Source organism: Vombatus ursinus, unplaced genomic scaffold (genome assembly GCF_900497805.2).
Source record: "Vombatus ursinus unplaced genomic scaffold, bare-nosed wombat genome assembly UNPS02014176.1, whole genome shotgun sequence".
Classification (NCBI taxonomy): domain Eukaryota; kingdom Metazoa; phylum Chordata; class Mammalia; order Diprotodontia; family Vombatidae; genus Vombatus; species Vombatus ursinus.
This window is the reverse complement of record NW_020953954.1, coordinates 1832121-1855438: the sequence shown is the minus strand read 5'-3', so window position 1 is coordinate 1855438 and position 23318 is coordinate 1832121. Positions and strand designations below refer to the sequence as shown.

Here is a 23318-nt window from a genome sequence, read left to right as displayed (position 1 = left end):
ACACCAAGACAGACAAGCAGACAGACTGAGAACACTGCCTCTTCCCTGAAGAGAGAACCAAAGAAGTCACGTAAATGAAAACAGCAAGGGATTAATACTGATCTCAGAGCAGCACCAGCAGCCACCAAGCGGGCTCTCTCCCTCCCCCGGGGAGCAGAAGGCTGGGGGCGGGCGGGGCAGGGGGACAGTTCAGTTGGGCGGCACGACCCGCCCCGTGTCTGGCTCCTCCGCTCCAGGACGTTCTGGGCCAGGCCAGCCTGGGCTCGGGGTGCAGCGGCTGTCCCTGCTCTGGTGCCCCCCACTTCCTCCACAGCGGCCAGGATGGGCTCTCTGAAGCCAATACAACGTCAAGGCCCCCTCAGTGAAATCAATGAACCGAAAAACAACGCAAAGTGAGGAGAGAGACCGAGAGAGAGAGAGAAAGGCAGAGATGGGGAGACACATGGAGAGGCTGGTGGAGATGCAAGTGGAGACAGGACAGCAGAACAGAGAGGAAAGAACAGAGAGAAAGGGCCTTGGGGCGACCGAGGTATCACTAACGCTGTTCCTTGGGGGTGTTGGTTTCCACCCTCAGGTGGGGGGTGGGGCTGCCCCGCTGTTGTTGCAGGGCTGACCTCCCGGCATCCAGAGGCCGCCCATAGCTATCCTCAGGCAGTAGGCGGGAGGCTGGTGGCTGTGCTGATCCCTCCCTAGAGAAGAGGTGCTGGGGTCCTTCAGTGGGCCTCACTGAGCTGAGCTCCACCAGCCCCACAGGCCATGGATCGAGGCAGGAGGGGGAACCCAGGGAAGATCAGGAAGAGAAGGGACTGGATCCGAAGCAGCTGCCTTCCATCCATAAGAGTCCTCCAAGCACAGAAGGTGTCGGGCGGCAGGTGGCGGTGGTGACATGTTAACTTTTCGGGATAATTCCTGGTATCAGAGTGGAAACAAGCCACGGCATGAGAGAGAGAGAGAGAGAGAGAGAGACAGAGAGAGACAGAGAGAGAGAGAGAGAGACAGAGAGAGAGAGAGAGAGAGAAGACAGAGGAGAGGAGAAAGAGCAGAGAGAAAAGAGGAGAGAGACAGAGACAGAGAGATGGTGAGAGGGAGAGACAGAGAAACAGAGAGACAAATAGACAGAGACACATACACACAGTCAGAGAGAGGACAGGAGACACAGGAGAGGAGAAAGAGCAGAGAGAAAAGAGAGGAGAGAGACAGAGACAGAGATGGTGAGGAGAGAGAGAGAGACAAAGAGAAACAGAGACAGAGACAGACACACACACAGAGAGACAGAGACAGAGAAAGAGAGACAGATACACACACACAGACAGAGACAGAAAGGAAGGAAAGACGGAGGAGACAGAGAGGAGAGGAGACACAGGAGAGGAGAAAGAGCAGAGAGAAAGGAAAGAGAGAGGAGAGAGACAGATAGAGAGAAAGAGAAAGAGCGAGTGTTCAGAGTGAACCAAGATCAAAGCAGGACGTCAGGAAGGTCTGAAGCCCCCGCTGGGAGAGAGTGCAGAGAAGTGGTGATGGGAAGAGGGAGGGGAAGACCAGATGCCCAAGCCAGAGCCCGCCATCCTCAGCCAGGGCTTTGCGTAATCTGTGCTGTCTGTGCTATGTGTCTGTGCTGCCTGCCTGTCTGTCTGTCTGTCAGCGGGCCTGCCTGTTCCCCTGCCTGGGTGTACAGAGCATAGCGCAACTATAAATCTATATGGATGTATGTATATTTTATATATATATATATATATAATATCTATGTGGTCGTATACATATACACAGTCCTTGCTCCTCCAGCTGCCCTGGCAGCAGTGCCAGCCTGCTCTGTCCGTCCCGCCAGCAGCCAGGCCAGCTCTCTATGGAGGCCTCAGGTCTTGCTTGCGGTGTTAGCGCTGTGCTTAGGGATAGGGGCAGCTCTACTCAGGGTGGGCGGGCGTTAGTGTATCTCTAGGGTTGCTCTTGGGTGGCGGCTGGTGCGGCCGACTTTGCCTTGTCTCTGCCGCCTGGATACTTGGCGGCAGGCGCCTCGGCCTCTCTCCGCTGGCTGTGGGCGCTAGACTTGGTTGGCGTGCCGGGGGGGTGGGCCACCTGCCCATTCTTCTCGTCTGAAAAAAGTTGTTTAATTACGTCAAAGAAGTTACTCAATGGGCTGCCTGGGTACACAGAACAGAAGACAAAAAAAAAAAGAGAGAGAGAGAACGAGAGGGAGAGAGAGAGAGGAAGGGAGGGAAGGAGAGAGACAGAGAGAGAGAAAGAGAGAGAGAGAGAGAGAGAGAGAGAGAGAGAGAGAGAGAGAACAAACACACGAATGAACATGGGCCTTTACGGGAAGGGAAGAAAAACAAGTGTGATGAGAGACCCAGAGCCAGGGGTGCCAGGGGTGCCAGGGATGCCAGGGGTGCCGGGGTGCCAGAGCTCTTAGAGACAAAGGGAGGCCAGCAAGCAAGGAGGGGACAGCAGGGCTCAGCCCACAGGGCCTTCCAGATCCCACCAAGGGCGGGAGGTCCTAACGAGGCTGCCAGATGAGGTCCCCAGGAGCTCCTAACAACTCTGCTGCCTGCCTGCCTGCCGCAGATGAGGGCACTGCCCAGCAACAGTGACTAGCCAGGGAAAAGGTGAGGTGGGGGATGCCAGCTGTTCTAGAGAGGCCTGGGGCTGGGGGAGAAACCATCTAGGTCTTTGGCCAGAAGGACCAGGAAGGAGGTTCAGGCCCAGGCCCTGCCAGCCCGGTGCCTACAAGGCTCAGACTTTCAAACCCAAAGTCACGCCTGGCATCTAGGTGGGCTGGGATGGGGGAGGAGGAGGAGAGAGGCAGTGAAGGAGGAGCTGGTTCCCTGGCTTCTGAGAACATCTACTTTCCCCATCGGGAGCTCCAGCTTTCAGAAAAGCATCTATAGGCAGACCTGATGGCATTCCCATTTCACAGATAAGGAAACCAAGGTTTGCCGATGGGGGAAGGGTGCTAAAGTCCCTTGCTGATAACCACGGGATGGAGTTGATGGCGGAGCATGGCATTCCCCCAGGCTGCCCATCCAGTCCGTCCTGCCTGGAGGCACTGGGACCCCTGCCTAGGTAGCCCCCGGAGGAGAGGGATGAGGGCCGTCAGCACCAGCAAGCTTTTGGCCAAGGTATTGGGGCATCTGGTGACGTTGTGGAAGCATGGCAGGGAGTCCTGCTCTGATCCTCCTCTGGGACCCCTAGCCCTGTGCCTGCTTCTCTCTGGTAAGCCCCTTCCTCGAGGCCTGTCTCAGCCTCGCCAAGCCCCAGCACCATCCACTCTAGGATCTTGTTATGAAAAAGGGCCAGAGGCCCTTGCTCTAGTCTGGAAGGAAATCCCCCTTTGTCTCCTCAGATTGGAGCACCTCCCTAGGGCAGCCCCAGCTGGAATACTTCCTGCACTCTGTGCCATCTGGGAGGTGGGTGGGACCTGGCCCAGTGGCTTTGGCCATGTCGCCTCGGTGCCAACGGATGCAGCAGACATAAAGAAGAGCAGAGGGTGGGGAGGGGAAATGGGAACAGATGAAGGAGCCAATAAGGGCAGGTGTGGTGACCCCCAGGAGGGGAGGGCCTTCTGGCCCAGGAGCGCCCAGGAGAGCCCCAAGCAGAGGCCAGAGAGGGCAGGCCACAGCTCCCACCTCACCCTTCAGGCTGGCCTCTCAGGCCTCCATGCCCTGGAAGCCCGAGCTCTGAGCCAGGAGGGAAAGGTTCCGGGCCTCTCCCTGGAGGCCCAGGACTGACCGCAGCCCCCACCTGCCTCTCTATGATCTGTCTCTCTCTTCCTCCCTGCCTGCCTTTGCCATGAGTTTGAATCTGGGCCTATCAGTACAAGAGTGAAAGTGCGGTGAAGGCAGCTCCCACTGAGGGGGCACATGCCAGAGCCCCTTGGAGTCCATCGATTGACTCCTGGAGAGCAGGGCTTGGGTTTGGGCCCCTTGGGGTCAGCACTGCCCCCAGGCACATGGAGAGGGGAAGGAGAGGTCCAGCCTGCTGCTGCCAGCTCCTTCCCGTCTCCACCACCCCAGACTGGATAGCTGGGGGACCCAGGCAAGAAGCCCTGCTCTGGCCTTGAGGGCAGCACCAAGCCCAGTGGCTGCTGGGCCTCCTATCCTGGGCTGGGCTTGGGGCAGATGGACAGGGATAGAACGGGCACTCTCGGGAGGAGGTAAGCCTTGGAGGGCAAAGCCCCTGGGAAGACCCTGGGATTCTAACGAAAAACTGAACTGCCTTCTCATCTGAGGCTTCCCTCTTCCTGATATCCATGGTCCCCCTCTGGTCTCAGGGCCCTGTTCCTGAGGACTGTGGGAGGCCACAGAGACCTGGGGCACTAGGAGGCTGTATGTGTCTGTGTGTGTCTGGGAGAACACCTAGGTATGTGTGTGTGCATGCGCGTGTGTGTGTGCATCTGGGAGAACACCTAGGAGTGTGTGTGCGTGTGCGTGTATGTGCATGCATGTGTGTGTGCATGTGTGTGTGTGTATGTGTGTGTGTGTGTGAGATACGGGCTGGGGGGTGGGGTGGAGAGGAAGGCAGGGAGGAGAAAACAGTCTCAGATTTGCACCTGGGGATTCGGGCTCCATCTATGGCCCATTTTCAGGAGAGTGGAGTGAGTACCCAGAGAGAGCCCAGGGGAGCAAGATGGGGGGGGTGGCCACTGCTTGCGTGGCGAAGGGCATGTCACCTCTCAAAGCTTCCCAATCTGTAGGGGAGGGACAGAAAGCAGCCCCAGCGAGGAAAAGCAGGAGTGCTGGGGGGCCGGGTTTGTGGGCCAGACTGTGTGCCTGGAGAGCAGCTGTGGGCTGGCCAGGAGGGTGTGGACTTGGGGGACAGGAGGGCCATGAGGGCAGAGGGAGGGGGGAAGGCAGGAGGGACATTCTTACCACATTTGGAAAGCCTCCCCGTCATCAATTCCATACAGTTAGTGGTGTCTGGAGCACAGAACGGAGAGAGGAGGGGGGAGAAATGTAAAAGTGGGTTCTTGCCGGGCCCTCGGCCCTCGGCATCCACTGGGAAGCCCCTCTGGGCCCTTCCCTGTTCTCCAGGGCCTCCGGAGCAGCCCCACTCTAGGAAGGGGGTGGCTGTGGCTACTCCTGCCCACATCTCCCCATTTCCCAGAGCCATTGAGATCTGCCTAAAGGAGGGAGGGTGGCATGGGGCCAGCCTCCTTGGACCCCTGCCCCACTCAAATCTGGTCAAGTCGAAGATGAGTAGCTGAGCTTTATCTGACCTACTATGTGCCAGGCACTAGGCTAAGTGCTTTACAAACATCTCGTCCAATCCTCACAGCAGTCCTGCTAGGTGGATGCTATATCATCACTCCCATTTTACAGATGAGGAAATTGAGGCAAACAGAGTCGAAGTGACAGCAAGTAAGTAAGTATCTAAGGCAAGGTTTGAACTCAGTTCTTTCTGACTCCAATCCCAGGTGTGCCATCTGGCTTCCTGAATTCAAATCTGGCCTCAGGCACTTACTAGCTGCATGACCCTGGGCAAGTCACTTTGCCTCTGCTTGCCTCAATTTCATCATCTGTTAAATGGAGAGAATAATTGCACTTGCCTCCCAGGGGCTGGCTGTTAGATTGTAGGCTCCCTGGGGCAGAACCACAGTTTTCTATGTTTCACAGGGTCCTTTTCTGCATGGGAAGGAAGCTTAACGTACACTTGGCTGACTGATCTTGGCAACACGCTGCCCTCAGCTGTGGCCCATCTCAATGCTGTCCACCATGGGCGCCCAAAGGGGTCTGGAAAGCGGGGATGCTGATAGACACTTGGATGTCTGGTTTGAGAGTCTCCAGCTGGTGACCGACTGAGCCCGGGAGTGCTGTGTCCCAAACGGGGGACCAAGTGTGGTCAAGGCTGGTGTCTTTGGAGAGTCTGAGATCAAGAAAAGCATTCTTGCTTGCGGTGGGGAGCAGCATTGGGTCCCTTAACACTCAGAATGGAACTGTGTCTGGAAATTTAAATTTCTCTCTCTCTCTCCTCTCCCCTTTCTCTTCCTCTTTCCCTTCCTCTCTCTCTCTCCTCTCCCTTCTGTCTCCATCTTCCTCCTCTCTTCCTCTCCCATCTTCCTCTTTTCTTCTCCTTCCTCTTTTCTCCTCTCTCTTCTCTCCTCCTGTTCTCCTTTTTTTCTGCTCTCTTCTCTTTTATTCTCTTTGCTCTCTTTCTGTCCTCTTTCCTCCTACTCTGTCTCTTCTCCCCATCCCTCCTCCCTCTCTCTTTCCTCTCTCTCCCTCTCTCTCTCCTCTCTTTCTCCCCTCCCCTCTCATTTTCCTTTCTCTCCTCCCCTTCTCTATCCTTTCCTCCTCTCTCTCCTTCCCCTCTCTCTTCTCTCTCTCCCCTCTCTCCTCCTCCTCTTCTCTCTTCCCCCTCTTTATCTCTCTCTTTCTCATCCTCTTATTCCCTCTCCCCTCCCCATTCTCTTTCTCCATCTTCTCCTTTAATGGATAGTTCTGATGGCCTTTTCTCCCTCCTCACCTTTTCTGATCTCCCTGCAGCGTTTGACATGGTTGATCACCCCCTTCCCTCAGATTCTCTCTCCTCTCTAAGTGTTTGTAACACTCTTCTCTCTTGGCTTTTCTTTGCTTTGTCTTCCTGTGTCTAACTGCCTTTTCTCAGTCTCTTGTTAGATCTTTACTCGGGGCCTGTTTGCTCTGTGTGGGTTCTGTTCTGGGCCCCCTTTTCTTTTCTCTCCCTTGGTGACTCCCATGGGCTCAATAATCATCTCTGCACGGATTCTTCCTCCTGACCTCCAGATCTGCATCACCACTTGTCCCTTGGGTTTCTTGGATGGGATGTCCCAGAGGCATTTCAGACTCAACATGTCCAAAACTGGACTCATTCTTCTCCTCCCCTCCCCCTGCCCCAGACTTCCCTATGACTGTTGGGGGCACCCAGGTCCCTTCAGTCCCCTCGGCTCCCAACCTGTGTCATCTCAGATTCCTCCCTCCCCTCAAGCTGCCAAGTCTTGCCAATGCTGCCTCTACAGCTGCCTCTCTCTCAAGCCCTCATCACTGAGCCTTTCCAGAATTCTGTCACATTTCTCTTCTTCATGCATTTTACAGACCAATTCTTGAGCAGCAGGATGCCCTGTTTCCCACCACCATACCTTTGCACTGGCTATTTACCCTGCTTTGAATGCTCTTACTCCTCCACTCCCCAGTTGCTAGGAACCTCCCTTCCCAAACTCCCTTGTGGTCATTTTGTATATATTCTGTATCTACCCCATCAGAGTATATGTTCCTTGAGGGCAGGGACTGTTCTTTTCTCCTTCCTCCCCACAATGGTCAAATCAATATTCCTAAGTCACACATCTGACTGAGTCACTCTTGGGGCAGGGGCTTACAAAGCTCCCTCATGCCTTCCTCCAGCATCAAGGGCAAAAATCACTGTCAGTTAAAGCAAATCTGACCACCCTGTCCAGACTGACTTCACGTGGCACTCCCTCACACAATGTCCATCATGGCCACAGTGGCCTCCTTGCCATGGCATTTAAAGCCTGACGGACCTGTCCAGACTGACTTCACACAGCGCTCCCTCATGCACCAACCATCACATCCATGCTGGCCTCCTTGCCATGGCCCATGTATGGCTTGGATGTCCATTGCACCTAGAATGCTTTCCGTACTCAGCTCCCTAAATTCTGCCAAGATTTGGCTCCAGGGCTGCAAGAGGTCACTCCTGATTCCTGCCCCGGGACACCCTTGTCCAGCTCCCCTGCTATGACTTCATATTGAATTAGATACATTTTACTGAATTGTTTGTATACGTATTCCTTCCCTCTGGTGAGATGTAACCTCCCTTCAGGCAGCACCTGGCGAAGTGCCTGGCACACAGGAGTGGGAATCACCACCTTTAAAGGGGCCAACCTGTAGGGGCCCAGAGGAAGCAGCTCCCAGATGCTCAGGGATGGTATGTACTGAGCCTACCTGTCCTGCATCCTTCCCTTGCTGAGAGTGAAGGGGACAACACCCACGTGCCAGGAGCTCTGAGCGAGGACCCCCCCCCCCCCCAGAACTGACCAAGAGTCTCTGCAGGAGGAACTTTACTCAGAAGAAAAGGTCCCCAACCTCCAAGAACCCCAGAGCAAAGAGATCTCTTCCTCCAAGGGAATTTGGCTGTTTCCATGGGGGGGGATGTGGAAGCTAATCAGGAGGCCACAGGCAAGGAGCCTCTGCCCTGTGGAGATGGGGGAGCCAAGCCCATCAGACCCTTGCCTGGGGCTCTGGCCCCAGATCTGAGTCAGTGGAGAGCTGGGGGAGCCCTTCACTCTGACTGTCAAGCTGTTCTACAGTCAAGACTGACTCAGCCAAAATAGAGAGGTGGCTTGAACAGCCTGACTCTGGGAGCTGAGGCCTCAGTGGACTGAGCACAACCATCCACAGAGGGAGGGCCCTCCAGCTCAGGTTGCTCACAAGCTACAGGAAAATGTCTCCTGCTCTTCTCTCTCCTTCTAGGCCAAGCTCAAGCCCTTGGTAGAGAAAGGAGAAGCTGCCTGGGAGGTGACCAGGAGAGACAGTGTGGTATAATGGGAGGTTGTTGGATTTGAGTTGCTTGAATAACCTCAGGCCAATTACTTCTCCTCCCTCTGCCTCTATATCCTCAAATATACAAAGGCAGGTTGGTCCTCTGAGCTATGCACTCATGAGTCACACCAAATGACAAGACTGGGTTCTCTGGATGACAGCTGAAGTCCTAGAATGATGAGCTCCTGGCAAAGGGCAGGTTGAATCTCAGAGCTGAGAGACTCATGAATTTGAACAGGAGAGAAATCTGTCCCAACAGCTCTAAGACTGGATGACACAGAGGACATCTGCTGTGTGAGAGAAGGACCAGTAATAGGGGAAGGGGTGCCCAATGAGCCATAGGAGGAAGGGTTAGGGGAGGGTGGCCTCATGGAGGAGCTTGGGAGCAGCCAAGTGAGCCTGAAGCTTGAACATGAGGAGCCAAAAGCCAAAGCACTGTGCTCAGTGCTGGGGTGAGAAACATGGCTAGAACACAGAGGTGTCAGCATTTGTTCAAAGATAAATGAGGTGCTAAGAGGGTGATGGGGTCTCACAGCCAGTTGAGAAGATGTCCATCTGTTTGCACATCCTTATACCTGAGGGGGAGTATGGTGGAGACTGTTTGGGTGAGGATGCCTGGAAAGGGAGTCAGAAATGACAAGACTTATGGAGCAGATGGAGACTATGGATGATGCTTCTCTAGCACCAGGACCTAAACTGGCCCAAGTGAGAAACACAGTAGTATGGGATAGTGTGAACTATTAAGATGCCATCTGCAATAGTCTCATTGTTGTCACTTCACTGACAGGTCATTCTTCATCGATGAAGGCATCTGCTACTCTGGCCTCAGTTCCGACCAAGGAAGGTCAGGAAACCGTGGGGAGAACTAAGTCCCCATGTCATCTAGAGAGTTCCTAATAATCAATGAGGGAAGGGAAAATTGAGCACAATTGGATTTGGATCCTATAAGTCAAGAAAGCAGATTTCAAAGAGTTCAGAGATCCCATGGTAAAAGACTTTAAAGAGGAATAGAGATGGCTCTCAGAAACAAAATTCCAACAATGTGAGTACAGATGATCTCAATAAGAAAGTAGAGGAAGAAATATTTTTAAAGAGTCAGATGTGGCTGCAAAGGGACCTCTCTGATAAACTCTGATTCGAAGAGGACTTATGCATGAGCTGGAAGGAAGGGACCAAATCAATCGACAAACATTTGTTAAAAGCTGACTGAGTACCAGGCACTGTGCTAAGTGCTAGAGATACAGAAAGAGGCAAACAAAAAACAATCCCTGACCTCAAGGAGCTTATAATCTCCACACAAAAGACTGAAATGGATTTTTGAAAACAGGGAAGGGAATAAGCATTTATTAAGTGCCTACTACGCTAGGCACCGTGCTAACTGCTTTATGAATATCTCGGTGGAGAACAGGTTCTGGAAGATGACCTTCTAGAAGAAACTGAGGCTGTAAAACACGCTAAAAGATCACTACAAGAAGGAGGATAGAGTGGACCTGTTGTTCAGGGAAGCTGGTATAATGGTGACAGGAGACAGAAATAAAGTCAAAGTACTCCAGTCCTATTTATCTACCTAGAAGCAAGATCTTCACACTGAAAGAGGAATAACAAACACATCAAAAAGGAAATATAACTTCAGAATTGGTAAAGTAAGAGTAAGAGAACATGGCAGAGTTTGTGCTTCCAAGCCCAGAAAAAGCCTATCCCAGGGCCCTTCAAGGAGGGAGCAGACATCACGGCCAACCTAATACTGGTAATCTTCAAGGACTCCCCGAAGAAAGTGAGGAAAAGGAAAGATGCCAGGAAGACTGGAAAGGGGTCAATACACTGATTTTCAGAAACACTTGGAGGTATCAGTGACCAGTCAACAAGCATGTCTTGAACACCTGTACTGTGCTGATTTTTCTGGGGATACAAAGACAAGGAAGGAATAGTTCCTGGCCTCAGGGAACTTACATTCCATTGGGGACAGTAACATGTGATCTGATCCGTGTGGTTACTCCCTGCAGTTGGGGATGACCAAAACCCATTTTCAACCTGTGAGCCCATCAGTCCTCCACAGGTGTTCCCCTCCTTCCACCCAGCCACACACTGGGGACATTCCTCTCAGTCCATTAACATTGCATGGATGCTGATGGAGCACAAGGGTTAGTCATCAGTCACTTCTCACTGTGGCTTCATGCCTGGCCCCCTTTTCTGTCTTAGATCTCTGATGGGAAAGGGAAAGGGGGTTTGGCAAACTGAACTTGAAGCACATCTGCTCCATCAAGACTTGAGGATGGATGATAAAACGCTTAGGGAAAAAAGGGAGGCTGGGAGTGTTTGAAGGTTTGTGAAAAGCTTTACAAATGTTACCTCATCTGAGCCTCACAACAATCCTGGAAAGAAGGTGCTAGTATGATCTCCATTTTACAGATGAAGAAACTGAGGCAAAGAGTGATTAAGTGACTTGCTCAGGTTCAGACAGCTAGTAAGTGTCTGAGGCTGGATTGGAACTCAGATCTTCCTGGCTCTAATACTCTGCCTACTGCACGCCAGTTATTTCTCTTGGCTCTCCTTTTTGTGGATTGAGTGAAAGACCAACTTCAGAATATTTATTGGTGAAATAACATGAACCTGGAAGTCTCTAGTGGTGAGCTGTTGGGTTTAACGCTTGACCCTATCCTATTGGACACTTTCCCCAATTACCTGGATAGAGATGTAGAAAATACACTTATCAAATCTGTCATGAGGCTGTAAAGGAGGGTCAGTCTGTTAGATTCACTAGAGGAATATAAGCTCCTTGAGGGCAAGAACTGTCATTTATCTGACTGCCTTTGTATCCCCAGGGGCATCTTGCACAGAGTAGGTGCTTGGTAAGCACTTGTTGAATTGAATCAAGTTGTCTAACAGAATCAGGATTCAGAGGATGCTAGAAGAATAACTAAACAAAAAGAGGGTGCACTTGGGTGGAATGAAGCAAATGCAGGACATGGGAGATGGGACTTCACAAGGGGGAGGGGTTGGCGGTGACCAGCACCCAAGATGTGAAAGCAGATACTCTTCCCTCCTGAGAGCTGCAGCCCCCAGGAGTCAGGCCTGGGAAGGAGCTCCTTGGAGCTAAGACAGAGAGCTCACCGTGTGGCTGTAAGCCTCCTTATCCTCTTGACCTCAGCTCAAGAATTTTAGTCCTTTCAGCCAGTGTCCCTGCTATGTGTCAGGCACTGTCAGGTCACCAGGGGTAGAAGAAGAGATGAAGAGTACAGAAAAGGCTTGGTCCTACTGAGAGGCAAGTGCTCCTCCTCTCTGAGCATGAGCCAGGCAGCTGGATAGCCAGGTTTTTATCTCAGCTTGGCCCCTCTGACTGAGCCCACACCTCTCCCTGGGCCTTGGCTTCATTTGCTGTCAAATGGGGAAAATCAACTTTTTTTTCTTTTCTTCCCTTCCCCCAAGGAATCTGAGATTTGAGCTTGTGGTAAGGACCAGTGAGAGGGTGATGCTAGCCCCCATCACCAACTTCAGCTTCCTCGGAGCCTTCCTCCAGTCTCCTTGGAAGACTTGGAGCTAGGAGTGATCACAAACACAAGTGATCCCATTCCATCCCATTTCCTGCAGCAGAAGGCCCCCTCTTATCCCCATTCTCACTTATCTTTGGTCTCTTCCTGTCCACTGACTGCTTCCCTGCTGCCTGCAAGCATGCCCAAGGCTTCCTCATCCTCCACACCGCTTCACTTCATCCATCCATCCATCCCTGCTAGCCCCTTCTCTTCTTTTTTTTTTTTTTGTGGTGAAAATCCTCAAGAAGGTCTTCCACAGTCTGCACCTCCATTCTCTGCAATGTGGCTTCCAAGTTCATCATTCAAAAGAAACTGTTCTCACTAAAGTTACTAATGATCTCGGAAGTGTCTTTTCTCAGTCCTCATTCTCCTTGACCTCTGCAGCCCCTGACGCTGTTGGTCACTCTCTCCTCCTGGATCCTCTCTTCTTTCCACGTTTTCAGGACACTGCTCCCTCTCTCTTTCTCCTCTCCTCTCCTCTCTCCTTTCTCTCTCTTCTTTTCTCTCTCTCTTTCTCCTCTCTCTTCTTCTCTTCTCTCTCTCTTTCTCCTCTCTCTCTTTCCCTCTCTCTCTCTCTCTCTCCCTTCCCCCTCCCCCACCCTGGTTCTCCTCCTACCTCTCTGACCACTCTTTCTCTGTCTCTTTTGTTGGATTCTCCTCCATATCCCACCCTCTAACCATAGGTGTCCCTCGGGGTTCTGCCCTGGGGCCTCTTCTCCTTTTATATTGTTTCACTTGGGGATCTTATCAGCTCCCATGAATTCAATGACTATCTTTTGCTGATGATTCTCAGATCTACTTACCTAGGTCTAACATTTCTTCTGACCTCACATCTCTAAATCCTTATTGGATATCTCATACTGGAAGCCACATAAACATCTCAAACTCAGCATGTCCAAAACTGAACTGTCTTTTCTGCCTCAAACTTTCTTTTCTTCCTGCCTTCCCTGTTTCTGCCAAGGATGCCACCACTTCCTCAGTCACCTAGGATTACAAACTAGGTGTCATCCTTGACTCCTCACTCTCTCATAATTTTTCACTCCCATAAACTATAAGTCATCTAAGCTTGTGATTTCTATCCTTGTAATATCTCTGGTATACCCCCTCCTTCCCTGCTCTGACTCTGACACCCACCGACCAGATGGCTTTAATCACTTCATGCTTGGACTATTGCAATAGCTGCTGGTGGGGTCTGTCTGTCTTAAGTCTCTTCCCCTCTGGTCCATCCTCCACTCAACTGCCAAAATGATCTTCCTAAAGGGCAGGTCTGACCATGTTGCCATCATACACTGCCTCCCTATCACTTCCAGGATCAAATGCAAAAATTCTCTGGCTTTTAATGTCCTTCACAAGCTGTTCTCCTCCCCCTTCCAGTCTTCTTAACCCTCAGCCCACCCCATGTGTTCTGCAGTCCAGTGACACTGACCTCCTTGCTGTTCATCCCACAAGACACTCCATTTCCCAATTCCAGGCATTTCCTCCCTCACTCCTGCAGTGCTCTCTCCTCTAGTCTCTGCTCTGGCTTTCTTGGCTTCTTCCTTCATGTTTCAAGCTAAAATCCTATCTTCTACAAGAAGTCTTTTGGGATCCCTTCCCTTTGAGTCCCTTTCCTTTGCTGACTGCTGACTATACTGACTATAGCTCGATTGTACATCTTTGTTTGCATGCTCTACCATTAGAGCAGGGATGGTCTTTTGCCCTTCTTTGTGTCCCTAGTGCTTAGCACAGTGCCTGACACATGGTAGGCACTTAATAAACATTTATTGACTGACTGACATGGAGTAATAGGACCTAGTTCCTGGACTGGACTGCTTGGCAAAAGCTTGGAGCCCTGCAGCTGATCCCAGGCACAGGATGCCTGGGGAAGTAGAGGCCTCCTGCTAGGGCTGTGTCTGTGTCTCTGTGAGTACCTCCTCCCATCCTGGGCAGTGTGCTTAGATCTTGTCAACACCTACCTAGGGAGAGCAATGTTCCTGCAATGTGCTGGCCTGGCAGCCTAAGGAGACTGCCTTACTCTGGCCTACCATGGGGCTGTAAGCATTCTTTCCATAGTGGTAGCCTAGCTAGTCTTTCCCTTGCAAGTCCACTCAGCTGATGGCAGGACAGTGCATGGCTGTCCTTGGGTCCCCGGGAATCACAGGATCACAGATTTAGAGCTGAAAAGGACTTCAGGGACTATCTAGTTCAAAGCCCTCATTTTGTGGATAAAGGCCCAGATTTTCCTAGGGTCACAGAGATAGTAAATGTCTGAGGTGAAATCTGAACCAAGGTCTTCCTGACTCCAAGTTCAGTGCCCTAGCCACTGTAACATATGGCCAGCTGCTTTCTCTCCCCAGTCACAGGGCAGGCTGGTGCAGCAGTTGAGGCCATTCCCATGACCCTCAGGGAGCATGGGGAGCAAGGCTGAGCTTGAGCCTGGCCCATGGCTCTACTGCCGGTGCTTTCTTCAGGAGCCTCATTCCTAAGGGGCTTGGCAAGAGGTATACCATCAGGGAGGGGCAGAGAGGACACCAGCCAGCCTAGCGCCCCCAAGGCCTGTCTTCATGCCTGAGTTATGTACTGGGCCCTTGGAGGGAGGGCAGGGCCCCTACAGTGCCATCCCTATGGTGCCACCTTCCTCTGCCCTTGGCAGCTAGCCCGGAGGGGGGACAAGTTCCCTAGAGGCAGCATAGCACTGGAAGGGGCTGCCCATTGGCTGGCTTGCAGCAGCTAGCACCACCCCTGGGTTCAGCCCAGAGCAGGCACCAGCCTGCGGGGGAGTCCTGTGCACTCCATAGCTCAGAGTTCAGCTGGGCAAAGGGTAGAGTGAAACAAGCACTGCAGGGAAGGTGAAAGCAGAGGGAAGATGGTGAGGGTAGCGAGCACTGGGCTGGGGGGACAGGAGTACCCCAGCTCAGTCCTCAGCCAGAGGCACATGCAGGTGACACAGACAGACACAGAGACAGTGCCCTCTACCACATTCAGCAGGATGCAGACAAGGGGTTGCCACCTCTGACCCAGGCAGGCCACTGGTGCTGAAGGGTGAAAGCATCAGAGCCAGGCCCCAGGCAGGTGTGGAGAGACCAGGTATCTCTGAGCTGGAAGGGAATTTAGAGGCTCCCTCATTCCCACCCCCTACTTTGCAGAGGGCTCCTTAGCCTGAGGCCCCCAACCTAAGCTTGATTACAATTCTGTTCCCCTGAAAGACCAGGGAGTCAATCTCAGGGAAGAGGGCTCAGGTGGGTGGGGAGAATGCATCCCTCCATCTCTTCCTTCCCAGCGGCCCTGAACCCATGAGACCTCCTCATTAATTCCCTCATAGCCCTGCCTTCAGGATCAGCCTTCATTGGCCTTGGAGCCTTCGTGGATTCTGGCTCCCTCCTCCCCTTTCTCCTTCCCCCGACCCAATCCTTAGGGCCCTTCCCACTGGGCAGCTTCTGGCCACAGGGGCTGAACTCTACTCTCCACATATGGGATCTCCCCTTTGTGCCATGCTCCCACCTTTCCCTGCCTCTGGGTCTCCCTTGTTCCTCTCTGGCCTTAGGTTTATGGGAGGGGACACCTAGGAAGGAGAAAGAGGAGAAAGGAAGGGACAGGATGGAAGAGAAGGAGCAGGAGGTAGGTGCAGGGCTTGGATGGGAAGCTAGAGAAAGAACAGGGCAAGGGAGGGAGGGAGGGAGAGGGGAGGAGAGAAGGCTGGAGCCCAAGGGAGGCTGCTGGCAGGCAGGGCCAGGCGGGCTCAGGGCCTGGGTCTCTAGTACTCTAACAGAGAGTTGGGTATTCAGTGGGCACTTGAGAAAGGCGTGTACTCGTAGATGGAGGGATGGAAGGAAGGGCTGGGTAGGTGTGCTGGAACTGGAGAAGCTGGTGGCCACAAGAATGGAAGTGAGGAATGGGCAAGGCAGGGCACCAGGGGAGCCAGGAGGTGGGCCTGTGGAACCGGGCCCCACTGGAGCTCGCTGTCCTGCCAACGCCTGAGGCCCACCCTGAGGGCCTCAGTAAGGAAAGCTGCGTTTACTCGGTCTGTGTCTGGCAGGCTGGGCAGCCCGTCCGTCCGTCTGTCTGATTGCCTGGCCGGCCGTGTGTCTCTCTGTCAAGCTGTGTGTCTGCCTATCTGTCAGTCGTCCATCTGCCTGCCTGCCTGTACGTCTTTCTGTCTGCCCACTCCTACGGCTCTTGGCCTGTGGCTCAGGAATGTCCTGCAGGGATGCTCTCCCACCACTCCTTGAGCCTGCTCCCTCCAAGGTTCGTCTCCCTCCCTGCTCCCCACCCCTCCCCACCCCCTGTACTGGGCAACTGGTTCCTCTGAGCAGGGTGGGGAGAAGATAGGAAGGCAGAGGGAACCTAAGTGCAGGAAGGAAAGGCTGAGGGTGCCTCCCTGGCCCCTGCAGAGGCCTTCTTCTGGACTCTCTCCCCTCTGGCCAGGCAGACCAGTGCCCCTGGGGACACCAGAGAACTCGGCATCTCCTGGGTGGCCGTGAAGGGCTCTCAAGTCCCTTTCTCTAGGACCTTGCTCTCTGCTCCCTGCAGAGGCTCAGGCAGGCCTAATGGTGGCCTTGGCTGGCCCAGAGAGGGGAAGAGGAACTGAGGAGGGGAAACCTGGCTGGCCCCTTCCCCTCCCCTCCCCTCCCCTCCCTGGCTCCCCCGCTGAGGATGAGAAAGAGGCGGCCTGGCCGAGGCTGGGAGTGCCTTACCTGCTACAGTCTCAGAGGCTACTCTCGTAGCTGGTGGCCACCTTCTGGCCCTTAAACACAGCTCCCCAGCTTAGTCCTGGAGCTGAATGGGGGGTTTCTACAGTGGACAAGAGGGCTCTTTTTAGTGTGGTCACATGGCAAGGCATGCCCCAGTCGGTCAGAGATGCCTGGAGCCTCTGGCGGCTGAGGGCGGCCCATGGCTCTGCTTGTCTTGGCTGGCCCCAGCTCTGGCCAGGCAGGGGGCTCTGCTCACTGAACACGGGGGCAGGTGTGGCAGGGCAGCGGGGCACCGAGGGAGGCGGAGGCTGGGTGGGGAAGCAGAGCCAGGAGCAAGGAGACGAGGCGGCGGCAGCGGGACGGGGTGTGGGAAGGACTGGGGTGGCCTCTGCCCGACAGAAACCCCTCTTCCCCAGCCACGGAGGGGCAGGGTATCTGCTCCGCTCGCCCCTGCTCTCCTGGCCTCTCCCCATTGGACCACACTGTACCATACTGTCTCCTCCCCCTTACCGGGGAGGGGAGGCCTCTGGAGGAGTCAGTGGGCTCCCTGGTGGGCCAGCAGCTCACCTGATAATTGCTGGACAGATGGCTGGTCATGTGTGCTTAACAACTGGGCCTGAATGGTCTCCACCACCCTCTTAAAGCGACGGCTTGGACCTGGAGAAGGCAGGGCAGGGTGGAGGAGAGGTCTGGTCACTGTGGACTGCAAGGGAACCACTGGGTCCTGGTGGCAGGGCAGAAACAGCTGGGTCTCCCCAGCCCAGGACCCCCTCACCCCACCCCTCTGACCCCAGGAGGCCCCCTTCCCTTCCTCCCCTGTGACCCATTAGCTGGAGGACCAGGGCAGATCACTAGCTCTCTTCAGGAATGGGAGGAAGGGGATGCCGTTTCTGCTAGCCCTGCCCACCCCCCCCCCCCACTTTGAGGCAAGGCCCCAAGGATTCCCAGGAAGTGTCCTCTTCCCCTGTCAATGCAGGACCAAGCCACGAGGGGCCCGGCCAGAAGCTGAGGTTATTCCCCCCACCCCTACCCCGGTCCAGCCCCAAGCTCTGCTCCTGGCACTCGGGGCATCACCTGACAAAAGTGTGAAAGTGACTGAGTAGATGCCATTCTCCTTCTGCGCCTCTCCGCCTTCCGTGTAGGTGATGTCCACCTGAAACTTGACTGGCTTCTGGAAGACAGCTGGCCCTCCCGTTGACTTGTACTCTGCGCGGAAGCTCGTCTGAGAGATGACACTGTGGCTGAGACTGGGGATCTGTGAGGGAGCAGCAGGGGAGAGGACGATGAGGTCCTGGGAGGGGGTGCCCCTGGAAGGAGCGCTCTGATGGGAGGCCTTCCTTGGCTTCCCTGGTTGTCAGAAGCATTCTGACGAGGGTTGGGGAAAGGGACTCTTGGGAGTGGGGAGGTAGGTTGAGCCAATCACTAGGAAAGGGAGGAGCCTTCACTAAGCTCCAGCCTCATCTGTTAGCTCAATTTTGCAAATGAGCCGAGACTCAGAGGTGTTCCTTCAAAGAAAACCCAACTGGAACTCAATATGGGGTTTATCTGGTAGGGAGGCCTGGCCTTGGAAACCAGTAAGGAATTGGGGGGCAGGCATGAGCATGTCAGGGGAGGATGCCGGATGCTGCAGTGACAGCCATTAAGGCAAGCTTCAGGGAAGCAGACCAGGACAGTGGGTCTGGAGCCCCCCAGCCTTCAGGAGATGGAGAGGACTTTGCAAATGCCATGAAGCTGATCTCAGGAGTCCCTGAGGACCTGGGCTTCAGCTGGTGATTATGAGGGCTACCCAAACAGGACAGATTCTACCCAGATCTGGGGGGTCCTCTTGGGCTGCAGCCTCACAGATCTAGCCCTCTATGGATATATTACCTGGTTCCCTTCACTCATGCAGATGAACACTGGGGTTACCAAATGCTGGGCCAAGAGAGGATAGAAGCGTCCAGGCAAGCCATCTATGTGGCCTCTGGGGGCAACCCCAATGTGATCTCCATATCCTTACTTGTGTCCCAGACCCAACACCATGGTATAGGGCTCTCCATTCTGGGGGCCACACAACACAGAGCCTGGACCCCACCGAATCAGACCTGCTCTCTCCCCTGTAAGTCCCCCAGCATTAATATGCATGTGTGGTGTTCAGAGCCCCATGCTTGGTGCTAGGGGAAAATCCAAGTCTAGAGAAGTCTGTGCCCCTGTCTTCAGGGAGCATATGGAAGACAGCTTTTCTGCCTCCCCAAAGAGAAAACCATTCTCCTCTAGAAAAGTGCTTGGAGCCCTGGAGTCAGGAGAATCTGAGTTCAAATTCAGCCTTCTACTTCCTAGCTGTGTGCCCATGGGTTAAGTCTTGCCTCTGTTTCCTCATCTTTAAAATAGGGGTCACAGTAGCCCCTGCCCCCCAGTTGTGAGACATTTGTAAAAGTGCTTTGTGAGCATTAAAGGGTTTTTTGCATGCTAGCCACCATCATGATTAATGAGGCAGGGGGTGGCCCCTTGGAGCCCCCAGTGACCATGGTAGCAGCTGAAGAAGGGGGCCGCTGGCCATTTCTCCAAGGCTCAGCCTGGGAACAGTGACCATAATGAAGACCTGGGCTCCCTGTTCTCTGTTCTGGGTGAGTCTGTCAGCAGCCGTGTGGCTGAGGAGCCCTTCGCAGGGTCAGCCTTGGATCAGCCCCAACAAGGCTCTGAGTCAGCAGCCCCGAATCCCTAGCCCCTTACCGAGAGGAAGGCATGCACAATGTCAGCTTTGATGGAGCTCAGCGGCTTGTCTTTGATGACCACAAAGATTTGCTCTTCTTTCTCCAAGTTGATAAAGTTACCAAACCAAGACTTTTTGGCGAGCCTGTGGTGGGGCAGAGCAGAACCGGCGTTGGGGAGGGGGAAGAAGAGGGGGAGGGAAAGGAGACAGAACATGCTGTTGAGATCATACGTTGCCTAGGAGCGTCTCATACAAGGCTCCCAGATGTTCCCACTCTTTGAGGAAGGCTCAGGGGCATCAGCTACGGGATGACAAGAGGAAAACAGGCCCAGGGCAGGACCATGATAGGTAGCTGGCAAGGATGCTTCTGACTCTCACCTTTGGGACCTGTCTGCCTCACCCCACTGAGCCCTGACAGCATCCCCAAACTACCAAAAATGTTTTCAAAGGTTCAACCCTGACATCTTTGTTCTGGCCACACTCTTCTTCCCCATGGTTGCCAATTCAACTCGCTCTCCCTCCAGCCTAACTCTGTGCCAGCCCCTCTTCCTGCCCCCATTCCTCCTGTTTTAGGCAACGTGGGGGCTTCCCTCTAACAAATGTATTTAGTATCTCTCACCCCAGACAAGGCCCCTTAGAAGCTAGACACAGAAGATGACAAAGCAAAGACCAAGGGGATGACCCCACCTTTCAAGGATCCTGACAGACTACTCCCAACCCTTGGACCGGTGCTTGCTTTCAAGGATGAATTTATGGACAGAAGTTGAATACATGCACTCTGGGATGAAGGCAGCTAGGGGGCGCCACAGAGCACAGAGTGCCAGGCCTGGAGTCAATAAGACTCATCTTCATGAGGTCAAATCCAGCTTCAGACACTCACTAGCTGTGTAACTCTGGGTAAGTCACTTCATCCTGCTTGCCTCAGTTTCCTCATCTGTAAAATGAGCTGGAGAAGGAAATGGCAAACCACTCCAGTATCTTTGCCAAGAAGACCCCAAATGGGGTCATGGAGAGTTGGACGTGACTGAAATGACGTAACAACGATGAATTCTGGGATGAGTGTTGGGAGACAAGGTATAAGCTGAAAATTAACAACCAAACATAGATATAGCTATATGTTGAGAGATAGAGACAGGCTCAGAGAAAGGTATCCCCAGTGAAGCATCTCAGAGACCTGAGAGGTCATAACCTTATTGGTAAAAGCATTGAACAGGACAGAGTCAAAGATGAAGCTCTGGTGTTCACTACCAGGTAACCAGATGGTTACCAAATGGTTATCCACGCCTTTGGAGATGGTCATCGTGACACTAGTTCTGAATTTACCTACAGTACCTATCATTCCACCCACATTTCATTCTCCATTCATAAAATACATTGTCAGAGAACTTGCTGAAATCAATACATTACAGCCATGGCATATCGCTGACTCTCTCAACTTAGTGAAATTCTATCGATTCTGTCAAAAAAGGAAATAAAGTTAGCTTGGCATGACTTGGATTTGTGAACCCAGGCTGACTCCTGGCAAAAACCACCTTCTCTTTTAAATGCCTATGCACATTAGCGGGGATGCTGTCAAGTTTCTTGTCTAGGTGGTTAGGTGGTGCAGTGCATGGAGTGCTGGGCTTGCAGTCAGGAAGACTAGAGTTTGAATCTTTCCTCAGACACTTACTAGCTGTGTGACCCTGGAAAGCCACTTAATCTCAGTCTCCTCAACTGTAAAATGGGTATAATGATAACACCTACCTCCCAGGGTTGTTGTGAGGATCAACTGAGGTAAGGATTCTACAGGGCTTAGCACAGTGCCTGGCATACAGTAGACACTAGATAAATGCGCGCTATTATAATTATTTTGTAGTTTTCCTAACTAAACTTCCCTCCTTTGGTCATCTCCTGATCTCCACAAGTCCTTAAAGGTAAGTGACAAAGCTCTGAGATTTCGCCTGCCAGATGGTTCTTTTGAGAGACAGAACAAATTCACTAGGAAGGGCATGTCTTTGTGAAAGCTTTCCAGCATGCTGGAGAGCTCCTTGAGAAGGCATGCTGAACTCCAGTCGTCTCTCCTTGTCTTTCTCACTGGACTCATGTGTGAATTTGATGTCAGAACTTCCTCCTTGGTCTCCATCCTAGCATCTTAAAGGTTCTATCCTGGGACCATGTCTTTATTTTTTGACTTCCTAGAATCTGTGGTCCATTTGGTAGATATTAACTTCCCTCACTCTGACCAGTTCCAAGATGGTGGATATGGCTGCTTGTTTCCAAGGTTCCTGAGACTCCCATATCACCTCTTGCAAGGTCAGAATTAAATTTGGGTTACACACTCTCTCTTTCTTATTTTCTCTGCCTTTGGAGAGAAGCTGCCATGAGGCAAGTCTAGAGCACCTCTAGCATCCTGTGCTGAGCAGTGTTAGACTTGCAGATGTTGGAAGAAGAAAGGTCCTGCAACACCATGACTTTGGGACTGGGTCACATTGGTGAGGTGTGTCAAGGAAGCGTGCAGACACAGAATCCTAGCAGACTTCCAATGAACACCGTGTGGAAAGTCCTGGTTCTGGACCCTGAATTCTACTCTCCATCCTCTGAGTGTGGAGGGGAGGAAGCCCCTTCCATAGGCATCATCAGTAGGTCCTTCTGGGGTCTGCTGGCACAGGCTCAATGAATGCTTACTCTCACGACACTGACTTTTCCCCCAATAATATGTTCTCTTTGACTTGGAATTTGGCTATAATATTCCGGGTAGTTTCCCTTTGGGGAATCTCTTTTAGGAGGTGATTGGTGGATTCTTCCAATTTCTATTTTGCCCTCTAGATCTAAGACAGTGGAGGTAGTTTTCCTTGATAATTTCTTGAAGTATGATATCTAGACTCTCTTTTTGATCATTACTTTCAAATAGTTCAAGAAATCTTAAAGTATCTCTCCTTGATCTATTTTCCAGTTCACTTGTTTTTCTACTGAGATATTTTACATTTTCTTCTATTTTTTCATTCTTTTGGCTTTATCTTATTGTTTCTTGATGTCTCATGGAGCCATTAGCTTCCACTTGCCCAATTCTAATTTTTTTACGGAATTATTTTCTTCAGTGAACTTTTGTATCTCTTTTTTACATTTGGTCAATTCTGATTTTTAAGGAGTTCTTTTCTTCAGTGAATTTTTCTGCCTTTTTTTTTTTTTACCAAGCTGTTAATTCTCTTTTTCATATTTTTCTTGAATCACTCATTTCTTTCCCCAATTTTCCCTCTACCACTCTTATTGCCTTCTTTAATTCTTCCAGGAATTCTTATTGGGCTTGGGTCCAATTACCATTTTTCTTTGAGACTTTGTAGCTGTTTTCACAGTGAGTTTATATTTTGGTGTTCCCTGCCACCATGGTAGCCTTTTGTGGTCAATTCTTTTTTTGTGGTTTTCTCATTTTTCCAGCCTATGTCTTGACTTTGAACTTCATGTTAAAGTTGGGCTCTGCTTATCTAGGGGTAGGGAGGCACTGTCCCAAGCTTCAGGATTTTTCAGGCTGCTATTTTTAAAGCTAGGTCTTGGGGGGGGGGTCTTCAAGCTTTTAGTGCTTCCAAGGTGGTGTTACCCTGGCAGAGGTGTGGCCACTGCTCTCTTGGTCTGTGCTCTGGTCTTTACCTGGGAAGGGCCCCTCATCCCCTGAAGCCGTAAGTTCTCTTGGCTCTGGAAGTGTGACCAGGGACCCGGCTCCCTTGTGACTGACCACAAGTGCTCCCCACCACCCTGGAACTGTGGTCCAGAACTGTGTATGCACAATAGAGCTGCCAATCACTGCCAGCTGCACCCAGTGCCAGCAAAAGGTCCCCTGTAATCTCTTTCTGACCAGTTGTCTGACCCCCTTGCCATCTCCAGGTTAAGAGCTCTCAAAGCTTCTTCTTCTTCTTCTTCTTCTTCTTCTTCTTCTTCTTCTTCTTCTTCT

General features: G+C 52.4%; 1 protein-coding gene across 3 annotated transcripts in view; it reads right to left on the bottom strand.

The window, feature by feature from the left end:
* Window positions 1–1929: 1929 nt before the first annotated feature.
* BRSK2 (BR serine/threonine kinase 2) overlaps window positions 1930–23318 on the bottom strand; it is a 167617-nt gene continuing 146228 nt past the window's right edge. The window contains exons 16-20 of one of the 3 annotated variants that reach the window (XM_027860212.1): window positions 19414–19537; window positions 17776–17956; window positions 17269–17358; window positions 4860–4907; window positions 1930–2135 (exon numbers count right to left, since the gene is read on the bottom strand). In XM_027860212.1, the coding sequence (XP_027716013.1) occupies window positions 1930–2135; window positions 4860–4907; window positions 17269–17358; window positions 17776–17956; window positions 19414–19537 (649 nt within the window). Of the gene's footprint in view, window positions 2136–4859; window positions 4908–16715; window positions 16802–17268; window positions 17359–17775; window positions 17957–19413; window positions 19538–23318 lie in introns of those variants that run through there. The other 2 variants (XM_027860213.1, XM_027860214.1) reach the window with 2 other exon arrangements.